Below are 15776 nucleotides of genomic sequence, written 5' to 3' on the forward strand. Positions count from 1 at the left end.
AATAAAGTATGTGTGTGTTAAAAAAAAAAATGGCACATCAATGCAGCCTTTCACCTTCCATTTGCGAACCCCAACTTTGAATGTACACCCTCAGGGGTTGGTCTTGAAGCCTGCTCTGCGCCATGTCACCATCAGAAAATAGAAAGAAAAAACAAATTTTTGGGGTTGCTTAAAGTTCCAGTAAGCTAGGTCTGGGCATATTCCTTACATAACACACCCCAGAACCTATACCATTCAGTGAAGCAATTATTAAAACTCTTGGTAAAAAATGGAGGCAGAATAATGGAAAGTACAGGCATTTTATATCCTCCGTTTGCTTTTTGCAACTATTTTTCTATCTAAAAAGTATGCATCACGAACACTTGCCATCACCTTGCTTTGGACAGTGCGAATGAAGCTGTACCGTGTCAGCGGCTGTACCGTGTCAGCGGCTGGCGTCTGACAGGTTTGGCTGTGTGCTTTTCACAGTGGGGTTAGCAGCTGTCCAGCATAAAGGCCCTTCCCCATCAGGGACCACTATCCTGTAGCAGACACAGCAGGATATGACTGAGGTGTTGAAAAGGCAATTGCTAGAATGATTTAAGACAGAAGGCATCTCTCCAAGGAGGCAGAGGATAGTAAGGAAGGTATATTCTGTCCCCTGACGGTGGAAGGAGCCATTGGTCAGTGCCTGTGGGGGGAGAAGTCGGCTGCTGAAGAGCAGTGACAAGGAATGACCGCAGTTAGCAGAACTGTGGAAAACATGAACCAACTCCACCCATTTTGATAATCAGGGTAGAAAAATAAAAGATGAAACATAGAAAGGCAGGAAGTAATGAGCAGTGATACAAAACCAAAATAATCTTCAGGTTTTGAATGGCCATAAATCAGAAATTCCTCTCTAAGAAACAAAATCACAAAGGAAAAACAAGGAACAGATTAATATGATGGTCTGAGCAGTCCATCACCACATTCAACATAGCAAGAGATAATATGGACACATTTTCCAAGGAGACAAAGAAGAAAATGGGGGTGGGGGATGGCAAGGGGGCAAACACCCCAGTATGACCGTGCAGGAGGTTCCTGATCAGGTGAATTTTTATTTTATTTTTTAAATCCTCACCTGAGGACATTTTTCCATTTTTTGTTCAGATAGAGTGGGAGGGAGAGAGGGGAAGAGAGAGAGAGAGAAACATCGACGTGAAAGGGACACATCGAGTGGCTGCCACCTGCATGACCAACCAGGGCCGGGGACAAACTGCAACCGAGGTACGTGCCCTTAGCGGGAACCGAACCTGGGTCTCTCCGGACTGCAGGCCGACGCTCTAACCACTGAGCCCAACTGGCCAGGGCCTCATCAGGCAGATTTCAAAGGACATGTTCCGACGGTGAAGGGGATGCCGGGGAAAGAAGACATCGAGGCCAAGCACAGCAGCAGGAGGCTGCAGGACTGCTGCCGGGAAGGCACAGACTCCCAGTGAACTGAGGCTGATGGAGACGGCCCGGGGCAACAAGAGGGCTTCTGAAGTAATCTCTGCAGCTCAAGGAGGACGGGCGTCAGAGGGGACAGAGCAACAGAACTACTGGACTCCCGCTTTGCTTCACGTCTATGCGGAGGAGAGGACGGTCGGCATGCACATGGTACAGCAGGCAGTTATATGAGAGCTGCCGTGTGTGCGGAGCGTGGGCCGTGATGCCCGGCACAGGTGGGAGGGCTCCCTCGTCCCTGAAAGGAGTCCTGACCCAGGCTCAGGGAGGGACAGGCCACAGCACGTGAAGCTGCCACCTGCGACCACAGACCTCTGGGGGGATCACATCACGGAGACAATGGGAAAGGGGCTCACGGAGACAAGCAAACGCTATTTTGATGTGTAAAGGAAAAGGGGATAAGAGGAAGGGAGGCAAAATTCGTGACTTTGTCATGGAACAGATAGTTTGTGAGCACTTAGAAGAGAATATGATTAACTACAGGAGTCAGCATGGGCTCTCGGGGCCACTTCCAGAAATTCTCTGTGGGCAGCAGGATCCTCTCTACGAGGCAAACGGGCAGAACGGATGCGGGGTGAGCACGTGGTGCTGTTCCGTGGCTTTAGAGGGTAAAGAACACTACCCCAAGGCTGTTGATTAATTATTGCTATAGCCAGGAGGGAGTCCTTAGGGAAGTGTCCAAGGAATGAGGACTTACTGGCTTAAAAGATCTGCATAAGAGTCTAGGCTGGGAGTCTAGCTGGTTGATTGACAACCAGGATCCCTCTTCAAGCACAAAAACCGCAGGCTGGAATGAGGATCCAAAATTAACAAAACATTAAAAAAAATAATAATAACAAAACAATAGTTAAGGACAGAAAGTTATTTAAATTAAGCATTTACCTGTGAAAAAGATTTAGTATATTAAACTACCTGTAAACTCAACACCAGCTAGAGGTGACTGAGGTGGCTTCCAGAACAATAAACACGATGGTCAGTGGGATGACAGCAGCAATGAGGTGACTGGTCAGACAGAGTGGAGCGCTGGAGTCCAGACAGCTGTGATGGGAAGGAAGATGACACTAGAACCCACCTCACAGGGCCATTCTGAGGATGAAACCAGATAATATCTCCGGAGTGCTTAGAACAGTGTCTGGCACGGGGAGCACTCAGTGAGTGTTACTAAGGAGAAAAAGCTATGGAGTTGGAATGGTAACACTGCCGTAAGAAGGTATATGATGCTGGGTCTAAAAAGGAATACGGTATACGAATGAATAAACAACACGTGGTATATATGAGATATGTATCACATATATGCAATGGAATACTACTCAGCCATAAAGAAGATGAAACACTGCCATTTGTGACAACATGGATGGACCTCGAGGGCATTATGCAAGTGCCTTCAACTTCATCAGGGCCTATCCTTTCGCTCCTGGACTACACAGGTAAAGGCAGAGCCCCACTGCCTCCTGCACAGGTGTGACTTCACACAGAATGCTGTCCCATTTGGAGAAGGCCATTCAACTGAGAGAACAACAAAGGACCACACCCAAGAAGGCAAACACTCTGCAGTACAGACAATGACTTTATCAGAACCGATGACCTGGTGACCAGAAAAGGAAAGGTTATGGTCTTCAGATATGTGGACTGTTTGGGTGAGCACAAGGCGAGTCCTTGCAGCTCTGAAGGTCAGGACCCAGAGGCCTGGGTGAACCTCATCCGCAGGCAGGCTCCCGCTGGTCGAAGGAAGACATGCCGGGATGGGTTTTTCCCACAGGGAGGCTGCCCCTGGCTGGAGCTTCGACCTGGGTCCTGGGGATATTCAGGCAGAGCTGGGTGCTGTTGGTCAGGGATATGGAAAGTTAAGCAAAATCACTTGTTAAATCCTTTCTGACCCTAGTACTCTGTGGTTTTGGAAGGTGAAATCGCCTGGAATACGGGTAAGCTGCAGCATTTAGAAAAAAACATTTCTCATCCACTGCAGGGAGTCAACAGGTCTGCTGCGGAGCCTTGGCCTCATAAATCAGCATCAAGGGTGATTTCGATTAAAAACAAAACAAAACTCAAAACCCTAAATGAATTAGAGGAACCTTAACTGAATTTTATTCAACCACATATATTTGGGGATGGAGTCAGCGTAGGAGCATAGGAGCCAAGCAATACAAGGCTCTCATTATACCTTTCCAGGCTGTGCTCTGGGGAGAGAGCGGCGGACAGGGAGGTGCACGTTCAATGTGCCCAAACTGGTATCCTCGTTAGCCAGCTGAAAGGGGGCCCCTCATCTATGCAGGGCTGAGATGGTCAGCATTAAGCACAGGCTGTCAGTCTGAACACACATTCAGAACACGGCAATATAGAAAACCTGAAAATTACAGGAAGCAAAAGTAGGAGGATAAAAATGGAAAAATTGTTTTGTACTACATCAAAGCCCCATGACTTCATTCCAGAAAGAGGCCAATGAGACAGACGCCAGCTTCGTTTTCAAGGAGACTAGCAGCATGTTAGCAGCACGCATGTCGCCGTGTGCCACGGTAACAGGAGGGAGCATCTCATCTTAGGACTCAGAGGGGAGCGGATGGGCCATGGGCACTGAAGGAGGGGGCGGGGCTGCAGGGCTGCCTGGGTTTGGAGCCCAACATTCGCTGCAGGGAGTCAACAGGACGGAAGCTGGGACAGCAGCGGCTCTCTTCTCGGTCTGGTGGGCACCATGGACTGTTCGGTCTTCTAATGAACACGCTGCGCACTAACGGGAAGTGTGCGACCATTTGCAGCCTTGTTTGTGAAAGCAAAAAACTGGAAATTACCAGAGTGTCCAATGGTTAACAAATAGTTAGACATTAGACAGTTAGTCGCGAAACGTTCACAGGCTGGGGCCTTCTGCAGCCGTTGAAGAAAAAGAACTACATGTGTCGGGAACAGAACAATACTCAGGATCGTATTAATAGGAGAAAGATGGATGTTAACGTGTTAACAGATATTCTTCTTTCATGTCTTTGCAGCAGATCCAGACAAATACTTGTAACAGTTTCTGTCGGCCATTCTGGTCAAAACCACTGGCCCAAACACAGACTTTGTAGAACAAAGTCAATTTAGGATTATGTGAGAAACCGCTCACTGCATGAGAGTGTTTCTGAATTGGAAATGAATGCTAATTAGCTAAGAAAGTAATGTACATAGTGTTAGGATTGGCTGAGTGCAGGCGACATCCTTAGAGGATGGGCAGAATGAGAGGGAACTGTTACAGATGGGTTTAACCATTTGAATTACTTTCAGGAAAATATTTTGTAGGCAACGTGCTGTCTTGAATCAGTGCCACACAGGGCAGCGATAACAGAAGCATGCATATATACTTACAACATGTTTACTTTCAGAAAGATTCACAAGCAAATGCTAGCAGCGATATTCTTAGGTAAGATCTATAGTGGTGGGGATGCAAAAACACCTTTCTAAGTTGTTAGAATTTTCCTGTTAAATACTTTTTTGAAAATTATGGTTAACGACAGTGATTATACACTGATTTATATCTTATTTATGGTTTTCTATATTTAAAAAAAATCCTACTAAAATGTTATCACAAAATTTAAATACCATGTACAGTAAAAGTATGTAATTAGGGGCCTCGTGAGAAGTCTGTTCCTCCCTCAGAAATACCTGAGTGATGAGTAACCAGGGAATGGTCTAGAAAAATGAACAGGGAGGGTTATTTGAGTTCAACTGTTGAGGACATGTCTGTCATCTTTGCTAGATGAAAGCGGCGAGAGCCGAGGGCGTCCCTCGGACAGGAAACAGGAACTGAGTGGGCAGCGCAGGGGGTGGAGCGGGCCTTTGGAACAGGAAAGGGCAGAGTCTGTTTCTGGCTGTCTGCGAGCCCCGAAGTTTTCCAGAAAATTCTGGCACAGGGTAGCACCCTCCTGTCACAAAAGGGAGAAACGGTCTACACAGCTAGCATGTGCGGTTCAAATAAAGAAAACCGGACAGGGGAGTGGGGGGCCAGGCCTGAGGCGTGGAGGGCGGAGGGCAGGAACGCCAGAGACACGTAGACACGGCAGACTGCACGGGCCCTGCTGGTGCTGGAGCTCAGGGAAGGCTCTTCACGGCCGTGAAGGCAGAACTCTTCCTCTTCAGGGCTGTGGTCAGTTCGCACAGAAGGCAGGGAAGCTGCAGAGACCGGAGGCGGAGGGGCCACCAGGCAGCCCTTCTGCAGATCAGACCAGAAGCAAGGAGCTATGAGGATCCTCTGTCTTAGAAACACTGCCGATCTAACTCTCACCTCAAGCTGGTAGTTTGAGCATCTTTGTTTAACGTTCAGATTTGGGGGTCGGGGGTGTTTTTGCTTTTAACCCCATCTTTTCCCGCTGTAACCAAGCACTCTTATCCTTTTTAGCACTCGAGCCAACTGTACGTGTGTCGGGAGGGAAGGTGAGCACTCCAGGCTCTGGGTGGTGAAGAGACAGGAACGGGTCCCTTTTCTGTCGCCAGGGGAGGGTGGCAGCAGTAAAAGACACGGCTGGCTGGGTGAGGAAACCAGGACGAGCTAGGAGACCGGGGCTGGCTCTGGGGGCTGCGTCCGTGTGTCCTGTCACTCCATGGACAAACATCTACCGGGTGCAAGGGTAGATGACAACATCTAACACTTGCTCAGTATTTAGCGTAGGTCGAACAATAGGGAATGGAGAATATTCAGTCATTTTAGATGTACCAAAATGGCAATTTCCTATGATTCAACCTAACACAAGTGTCTGAATGATCTGTACATACCCATCACAGGTGTGCTGACCCTCACCTATGAGGTAGAAACAACTGTGCTAGTTTACAGAGATGGCACCAGCTCTGTGAGGCTGTGTACGTCTCTCAAGGCCACTTAGCATGTAGTGGAGTCAGGACTGGCCTCCAGTCCGGGCCGCTGGGCTCCTGGGCTTCCTCATAACCCCACGCTTCTCTGGGGTTGAGATGAAGACTGACCGCTCTGGAGACAGTTCAGGCCTGCATCCTCCGATGACATTTCTCGAAGATGAGGCTGGATCAACCAGGCCTTGGCCAAGAAGAACTGATTCCTGCGTTTCAGTCTGTTCAAAGCCACAACAAATCTCACAAAGCCACATGTCCATGCAGCTCCTTTGGTGGGCCAATCCCGACCTTCAGTCAGGGACAGCTGTCCACCGCAGTATCAAAGCCTCTTTGAGGCTGCGTCAATGTCAGTCAGTTCCGAAGCCCAAAGGAGAAGCCCAGGTGGAGCCTCAGGCCAACCAACAGGAGGCTCTGGGCTCCCCTAAACTCAGGCCTGGGTTCCCGAAACCACCACCAAGTTCCACCGGCCTCTTGACTCTGTCTCTCTGATCATGTGTCATCCCGAAGTCTGGGTAATCTTCCCAGAGCTCCATTTGTATGAAGTCATTCTGGAGCTGAAAACAGCTTCCACTGCCTGGTCGGCCACACGCAGGCTCTTGCACGTGGCATCTGGAACTGTCACTCAGCCTCCTTCCCTGTCCACTCCAGTCTCACAGGTCCTTACGGCTGTCCTCTCGTTCCACGCCCACTGCTCCCCGGTCCCCTTCCCTCCACCTCGGCACCAGCTCAGTGCTCTCCCTCCTTCCCGTCCCGGCCCAGCCCCACACCCCCACCGGCCCTTTCTAACAAGCCTACCAACGTCCAACACTCGGTTCTTAGAACTCTGTGGAGCCTCGGATTTGTCCGTCTGTGTCTTCTGGCCAGTATTTCGACTCTCCAGAAACACAAAACCCCTCGGGGAGAGAAGCACGTTGTGTACAGCACTCGTCTCTCCCACGCCTGTCAAGGGCCCACTCGGTGCCGTGCACTGTGGCCCACGGCGGCGGGGAGGACAGTCCGGAGACACAAAAGGCTGATGAGTCAGCAGAGAGATGTATCAGGTCAGACCATATAAAGCTGCTGTTTTTGTAGAGTAAAAATGGTTGAATATTTGCAATTTAATAATGTTTCAGTCTAAAGATAATTACCAAATAATACAGTCAGATCACGACGGAGAAGCAAGCAGAACATCCGGGGGCACGGAGGGGGGTCAGCAGCTTATCTGCCAGGGCGGGGCCTGCGATTTCTGGGAGGCAGTGATACCTGTACTGAGTCCTAATAATTGAAGTTGTGCAACAGGGAGGAACATTCTAAAGAAAGGCACCGTGGAAAACGGCAAGGAGGTAAGAAAGACCAGGTGAACAGTAGGTGTTATGGGCTGAATTATATTTCTCCAATTTCTTTACGTTGCAGTCCTAACCCCCCAATACCTCAAAATGTCACTGCATTTACAGACGGAGCCTTTAAAGAGGCAGTGAATTTAACACACAGGCAGTATTTTGGGCAGTAATTCAATGTGGCTGGTGCCTTATGTAAGAGATCAGCACACACTGTCACCAGGGGTGTTGCATAGAGAACACAGCAAGAAGGCGGCCGTGTGCAAGCCAGGGAGAGAGGCTTCGGGAGAAACCAAACCTGCTGACACCTTGGTCTTGGACTCTAGCCTCTGGAACTCTAGGACAGTACCTGTCTGTTGTTTAAGCCACACACCAGTCTGTGGCATTTTGTTTGGCCTCCCTGGCAACCCAATACAGTAGGGTTTTATGAATATCTGGGTGGCTAGCGTGGGGAGCAAAGAATGGCAAGAGAAGAAACTGGAAAAAACAGGTAGGGGTGACGGTGGGGGCCTTGACCGCTATATCAAGGAATGTGGAGTTCTTCCCGGGGATGAGAGGACACTTTGGGAGGGTCTCAAGCATGGAGGTGGCAGAATCACACGGTGTTTTAGGTAGAGCCCCCGGTGGAAGCACAGAGGGGGGGTCTGATGAGACGGGAGGTGGGAGCAATCTGCAGGCCGCGGGACTGGCTGCATGCAAGCCCTCGTGCTCCAAGCAGAGGCAGCAGGTGGGGTGGGGACTGAGACATTCTTATGAGGTGAGTTCACAGTGACGGCTGAGGCCCTCCCGGGAGAGGAGAGAAGGAGGAGCGGGACGCCCAGGTCTCTGCCCATGAACTCAACACTAGGGGAGGTGAGCAGTGGGGTGGGAAGAGGGGATTACTGATGTGAGATGCCTGCGGGGCAGCCAGGAAGGGATGAAGTCAAATGGGCAGCTAAGCATTCTCATCTGCTCGGTGAGAGAGCTGGCTGGGCGGGTGACCGGGGCCTCCAGCACAGGCTGGGGGGGGGGGGGTGCTCGTATCCCATGGGACTTCCGTCACCTCTGTGCACAGCAGCTCTTGGCGTGTTCTCTGCCTCTTTGTCAGATGTGGTCCTCAGGGAGCCAGAGTACCTGGGAACGTACATCCCCCCAGACAACGATGACAGGGGCAGGCGGGGGCACACTCTGGGCCCCTTGCCCGAGGGAGCTGACCCTGAGGCTGACCCTGAGTGCCTCCAGAGCAGTCCTGGCGACCTGACTTGGAATCATGACACCGGTCTGGCTCCCTCCCCTTCTCACTTCCACGTCCCCTTCCACCCCCGGGAACACTTCCGGGTGATCTCTTTCTTGTGAATCTTATCTGATGGTCTTCTTCTGGGGAACCCCACCTAAGTCCGGGGGTGCGAATGAGACCACTCCAGGAGGACACACAGCCAAGAGGAGAGCCTCAGGAGAGGCAGGCAGGCAGGCAGCACAGCAGCCGGGAAAGGAGATGGGGAGGATGGCAGAGGGGCACAAGGAGAACCAGGGAGGGGTGCCTGAAAGCCAGGTGGCAGAAATCCCCAGACAGCCACAGCCATCAGTGGTACCACACAAAGGAGGGGGGGGGGAGAGAGAGAGAGAGAGAGAGAGAAACATCAACGTGGGAGAGAAACATGAATCCGTTATCTCCTGTACACACTCCAACCAGGGATCAAACCCACAGCCTAGGTATGTGCCCTGACCAGGAATCGAACCCGTAACCTTTCTGGTATAGGAGATGGTGCTCTAACTAAGCCAACAGCCAGGCTACCCATGGACCAGTGACACACTCAGGGCTCCTCCCTGTTGCTATGGGATGTCCTTGGACCACAAGGAGGGCAGGAGATGCCCGCCCTACCCTACCACTGTGTGGACCATGGAGAACGCACTGCTCCAGACTTCGGGCTTGTCAGAGCCTCCTCAACGTGATCTATCTTAATGTTTTTCTCTGTACAAGCTTGACTCTAACAAAGAATCCAGAAAAAAAAAGGGCTGCTAATAAATCACAACAAAAAACAACAGAGATGTCTTCTGACCCTGCCACTGTAGCTCCTCCATCCAGCAGCCTGTCAGTCTCCACGTGAAAGCACTCAGAGAAGATGCCGGAATCTAGCGGTGCCCCAGGGACCAAGGGCACCAGAGCCTTTCGGAAGCCCCGCATCTTCCCTGCAGGAGTCGGGGCTGCTCCCTGGCCCAGGAGGAAGCTCAGGTGGGGCGGGGGGCACAACAGGAGAAAGTGAAGAGGTGGCCGCGGGGGCGCACCCCCCTCAGCAGGACAGCGATAAGGTCAGGCCGTGCCTGGCACACCGCCCTGCCCAGAGCTGGTGGAGAGGCCAGGGGGAGTCTGCCGGGAGCCACTGGGGTGTCGTCTGTGGGAAAGGCATCTTTAATAATTAACACACGAGAAAAGGCCCAGAGTCAGCAGTGTGACCCTGCATTCTGAAGTCTGAGCCAATCTCTGCCGCAACAGCCTGCAGCACACTGCGCCTGGCCAGGAAAGGAGGACAGGAAACTCCTGCACCCGAGGACTTTCAGCCTCACCAGCGGACACATTTGAGCCACGATTCAACACTGGGGACAGGGATGGCCACGCGGACAACAGTCCCTGTACATTCCTGATTAGGTCAGAGCCAAACTAAATTTTAGTGTTTCTCTTCTCACTCGGTTAATACTCCAGTATGTGTAACCAACACTACGCTGTTTCCTTTTTTCCTGGTATCTACTGAAAAAAAAAAAAAAAAATCAGGCCTGGCCGGTTTGGCTCAGTGGTTAGAGCATTGGCCTGCGGTCCAGAGAGACCCGGGTTCGGTTCCCCCTAAGGGCACGTACCTCGGTTGCAGTTTGTCCCTGGCCCTGGTTGGGTCGTGCGGGTGGCAACCACTTGATGTGTCCCTTTCACATCAATGTTTCTCTCTCTCTCTCCCTCCCACTCTATCTGAATAGAAAATGGAAAAATGTCCTCGGGTGAGGATAAAAAAAAAAATCACACATGCTCTCATGTGCAAAAAGACAAAGCTACTTGGTCTAAGGATACTTTTCTTTATCCTGACCTTCATGTCCTTCCTCAGTTGAAGATACATGGAATGTTTTCTTTTTAATACAAGTAACTGTGATGGCAGAAGGTGGTCAGGGAAAGAGGGCAGTTTCAGGCCCACTCTGCTCTTTATCAGCTGTGGGACACTGGGCACCTCAGGAGGTCCTGGTCCCTCGGAGCCCGAGTCACCGAAAATGTTCACTAGGCAGTGGAGAGGCGGAAGGGAGTCAAGGCGAGTGTGGCATACAGAAGCCAGGAGGAGACAGTGTGGGGAGGGGGGGCCGGCCAGGGGGCAGAGTCTGGCAGTGTGGAGGAATGCATCAAGACGCGAACGGGACCTCTAAGTGGTTCTTGGTCCATCATTTCAAGACCATATGGTATCTTAAGAAAAAAAAAAAGCATCTTTGATCACTCTGCTGTTTTAAGAGCCTCCTTTACCTAGATCTTATTTGCATATGAAAACAAAACAAAGTCTGAGAACACATTTGTACCACTCTGCTGCCTCCTTTCATTGTCAGTGCCCTCTGGGTCCTCTGTGCCCTCGGAAGGGAGAATCCGAGGGGATGGCAGTACACGAACCCAGACCATATCATTCGGGGCAGGTTCAGAAACGTTTCCTCTTCATTGTAAGTGCCTCTGATCACAGGACTTCCCGTAATGATGTGCAACGCGTCTTTCAAATGCAGTCATTTCAGGGGTAGCCTACATTTAGGCAAATATCATTTCTGAATGCTAAGACAAAGAAAAACAAATGGCCAACTAAGCCTTCTACACGGTGTATTCTTTCTCCCGGCTCCACACGTGAAGGCAAGGCTCTCGGCCACCAGAAGGTGGGTTGACCACAGCTGCAAAGTACAGAGATGAGGCTCTTCTCACCTGTGTACTGACTTCCAGGGGTGCAGGCTGACTGCTTACGAGCTGGAAACAGGTCAGCGACTGACATTAATAGTGACGTGCAGCCCCTCCCCTCCCCAGGACTGTAACCATGCAAGACTGAGGCATCAGAGGGACTTAGACACTGGGAGGAGGAAGAAACTGAGTCTCGAGAGGCGACAGGGATGGCAGTTATCACACAGTCACACAGGAGCGCGGGCCTGTGTCAGCCACCCTAAAGCAAACCTCCACGTGCCTGCCCTCTGAGCATAGCTTCCCTCACAAAGTCCATACTCACTGTCTCCACTTCCTGATCGCCCTCCATCCTCCTACCAACTCCAACCTGGCTAACATTCTCCACCTCTTCTGAATAAAGGCACACATGTCAAGGTCACAACATCTTCACACAGTCCACTCCAAGGTCACCTCTCTCCCTCCCTCTCACGCCCTCACCAGCACCGCCCCCCCATTTCTTTCCTGGCTTCTGGTGCCTGCCTCCCTCTACACGAATTCCCCTAGCCCCTCTGCGGCTCCTCATCTTCCTCCCACCCTCTTCTCTCCCTTTCCCCTCTCGGTGCTTTCAGTGTGCTCAGAGTTTAAAGTATCTCTAAGCCAAATGTTCTCTCTCTTCAGTGAGCTCCGGACTTGCAGACCTGAGTTCTTAATCTTGAACAGCTATTTGGGCATCTCAACCCGAACTCATGCAAAACTGGAACTTGAGTTTTCCCTCTACGGCCCGCCCCTCTCAGAGTCTGTGCTGCCTCACCAAACAGTATCACCATCTACCCTGCTGCTCAAGTCAAAAGCCTAGAAATCATCTGGGCACCCGCATCTTCCTCCACATTTGGCCGACCGAAGATCGGCCCGTTCCACGGCCACAACGTGTGTCCCACAGGCTGCTTCCTGCGTCGGTCACAGCCACCACCAGACACCTTCTACGGACAACTGCAGCACCGAGCCTGCTCCTTGCCCTCCGTGCGTGGCCGGCACCCCCCACAGCAGCCAGAGCAGCACGTAAACCCACAAGACGGAGGGCGAGCCCTCCCTGCTCAAGGCCCGGGCGGCTTCCACTGCACTTGGAGCAAAGCTCTCGGGCCTGGCTCCTGAACACTTTCCGACACACATGTGCCCTCCCTGCCCTTCGGGCCACACTGCCTTCCTTTCTTTCCCTCTGCACCAGCACGCCACGCCCTTCCCTACCGCAGGGCCTTCAGGCGTCTCCCAGAGACATTTCCCAGCCCCTCCCTCACTTCTCAGCACCTGTAACCAGCTGTGCAGTGGCAGGGGCCCCGGGAAGTGGAAGCTCCCTGAGAGCAGAGCCCCTGTCCACGTGGGGGTAGCTGCCCAGCAGCCGAGGGAACAGACTGAATAGAGGCGCTGGGTGGGGCTGCAGGGCTCCGGCTCCGGCTCCGGCTCCGGCTCCGGACTTGGATGAGTCAGTGTGGAGCCCGGAGCCTGTGAGCAGCCAGCCATGCTGCCTGGCTGCGGGACCGTGCCCCTCTCCAGGGTCAGGCTGGCTGGGCAGCTCCCTCACACCGGGGCCTGGATGAGCAGTCACTGTGGGGGGCAGTTTGTTTAAAAACAGTGAGGCTGCTGCCCAGGAGGTGGACTGGCCTTGGGGGTTGCCAGCTAAAGTGGGGGGCGATTCCTGGATGGCCACCTTCCCACCTGTCTGATTGCGATTCCGAACACTTGGCTCTAGCCCTGCAGGGGCAGGATGAAAGCTTCTGTTGCCATAGCAACCACAGTGCTCCTGGGGCCTAGGCTGGAGGTTTCAGATAAACAACTATTCAGAGAAGTGAAGAAAACCAGCAAAGCAGAGAGGGACAAAAATGGCAAAAAGGCAAGAAGTAATCCTACAAGTGCTGTGAGACACAGTCTACAAACAAAACTCAGGAGCCGGGGGCAGAGCCGGCCCACAGGAGTGGCCTCTGCTGGGAAGCATGGGAACAAAAGGCCCATTGACAAACATCTGTTACTACTAAACACTTAGGAATCAATATTTTCCTAAAGGTTTTTTTTTTTTTCCTTTTGGCTTTAAAGGTTACTGCCTGCCGGGCTACCAAACCCAACCTTCTCCACTTCCCCAGCCACCACCAGAAGAGACTGTTAGAACTTCAAAGGAAGAACCTGGTCCTGGACATGGCCTGGTGCTAGTTTTTTTCCTGAGTGGAGACACGTCAGAAGGCACATCCAAACCCACACCCCAGAAGACTTAAAACGTAACAATCGCATCCTTGGGAGGAGGAGTGACCTGGTCCAACTTGATTAAAAAGGAAACCCAGCAGACTTGATGCAGGGCCTGAATGTGTGCTGAAGGGAAGGAGGAGCGGGAGGAAGAGGGGAGAAGGCGGAGGGATCCCAGGGTGTTACCTCAACACCTGCAGCGGCTCCGGGGAGTTCCGCAGCTCGTCCTGGAGGCGACGCCAGCGCAGGCAGGCCCGCAGCTCCTGCTGTTCCCGGGCCTCGTGGGGGGCCAGCTGCTTAAGCCACAGACACACAAATACAGGTGTACAAGGCAGTCAGTGCTGTCCTCGTGCAGATCAGGGCCACCTGACCAGGCAGCTGGCTGACTTCAGGGAGGACAGGAACACGGCCGCCCTGCTGCACCCATTGGAAGTCAGAGGCTGAAGGGGCCTCTTAGGCCCACAGAGGACGAACCAGCTGTTCACTCTTCCTGCCTGTTTGGGAGGTGCTGCCTGGCCCAGGAACCCCACCCCACCCTGAAGAGAGCAGGCTTCCCTAAGGGCCATTTCCACTCTGATTCCATCCAGCCCTTTCCTGCTCCGTGTTTCTGCACAGGGTGGGGAATGTCCCTCCATCATTTACCTCCTGTTCCCCAGCCCTCAGTTTTGTTTAGGGCTGTTTACTGTGGAGCCTGCTAATGAAACCCAGATGATTCTGTTTGCATATAGCCAGAAACAGTGCACTGCCTGGGCTCACTGGGGGCGGGGCGTGGGGGGGCAGGGCGCTGCACCTGCCCTGCTGGTCAGATCCGCCTCTGCCACTTGGCCCCCGTCTTGAGGTGCTCATCAGGTCCCATGGCTATAATCTCCTTAAGGGAGGGCAGCCAAACCTCCCTAGGGAGGGAATGTCCGTACATAGATACATTTTCGGAAATTAAAGGTCTCTAATGGTTCATTCAACAGATATTTACAGAGTCTCTGCTAGGCCCTGGGGATATCATGGGCACAGCCCCTATCCCATGCAGTCTGGTGGGGGGTCGGGTGAGGGTGATACAAGAAGCTAACATCAGAGCAGGGTGATGAGAGAGGTGAAGGAAGAAGCCGAATGCCCCCTGGCCAAACAGGGCCATTGGGGGGAAGGTCGGAAGGGTCTGAAAGCTCTCCTGAAAAGGTGGTTGGACCCAAGCTGGTCTCCAGGAAAACCAGGAGTCGGGGGGTTTCTGGAAGAAGGAAAGTATGTGCAAGGCTCTGGGGGCCTGGAAAGACCTGCTCGCTTGGAGAACGACAGGGATGTGGTCAGGTGAGGAGCGGGCTGCCACCGGAGAGGGACGGCGGTGCCGAGAAGTCAGCAGAGGCCAACGATCAACAGACTTGTATGTCCTGTTGTTATGGACTGAGTTCTGTCCCCTCCCCCAAATTCATAAGTTGAAGCTCTAACCCCAAATGTGACTGTATTGGAAATGGGGCTTCTAAAGAGGTAATTAAGGATGATAACATCATAGAGGTGGGGCCCTGATTCAATCGGACTGGTGTCCTTGTAAGAAGAGGAAGAGACACCAGCGTTCTCTCTCTCCACATGTACACAGAGGACACAGTGAGAAGGTGGCTGTCACCAAGCTAGGGCAGAGAGAAATGAAGCCTCTCTGCACCTTGACCTTGGACTCCCAGCCTCCAGAACCGTAAGACAACGGATGTCTGTTCAAGCCTCCCAGTCTTTTGTTATGGTGGCTGGGCTGCTTAAGACACCTGGGAAAGAGTTCAGACTTTATCCAGGTTGATGACAAGTTGTACGATTCAATCTTGCAACGAACTCACTTCACTTCTCCCTACAGAATGCCACTGGAGCAGAATGCTGATTTCTATCTCCTGTTCGGAGATTTCGCACTCCCCAACTCTGCCGTGCTCGCGTGTGCTCGGTGCTGCACAGTGACCCATGCAGTCTCTCTCCCCCCTCACTGGGGAGTCCAGCTGCTGCCCAGGAGAGTCTGTGAGGTGGCCCGCCCTTCCCTGCCCAAGGAGCACCCCTCTCCTGGCTTGGAAAGTCTGTTGGGGGCACTTGTCCGGGAG

At 52.3% G+C, this 15776-nt stretch overlaps 1 protein-coding gene across 1 annotated transcript in view; it reads right to left on the bottom strand.

Annotated features, from left to right (window-relative positions):
• Positions 1-15776, bottom strand: part of LOC118629797 (aminopeptidase O (putative)) — a 339962-nt gene that overhangs the window by 141238 nt on the left and 182948 nt on the right. Inside the window, exon 8 of the mRNA XM_036261438.1 lies at positions 13897-14003. Within this exon, the coding sequence (XP_036117331.1) occupies positions 13897-14003 (107 nt within the window). The remainder of the gene's footprint in view (positions 1-13896; positions 14004-15776) is intronic.

Source organism: Molossus molossus, unplaced genomic scaffold, assembly GCF_014108415.1.
Source record: "Molossus molossus isolate mMolMol1 unplaced genomic scaffold, mMolMol1.p scaffold_m16_p_14, whole genome shotgun sequence".
NCBI lineage: Eukaryota > Metazoa > Chordata > Mammalia > Chiroptera > Molossidae > Molossus > Molossus molossus.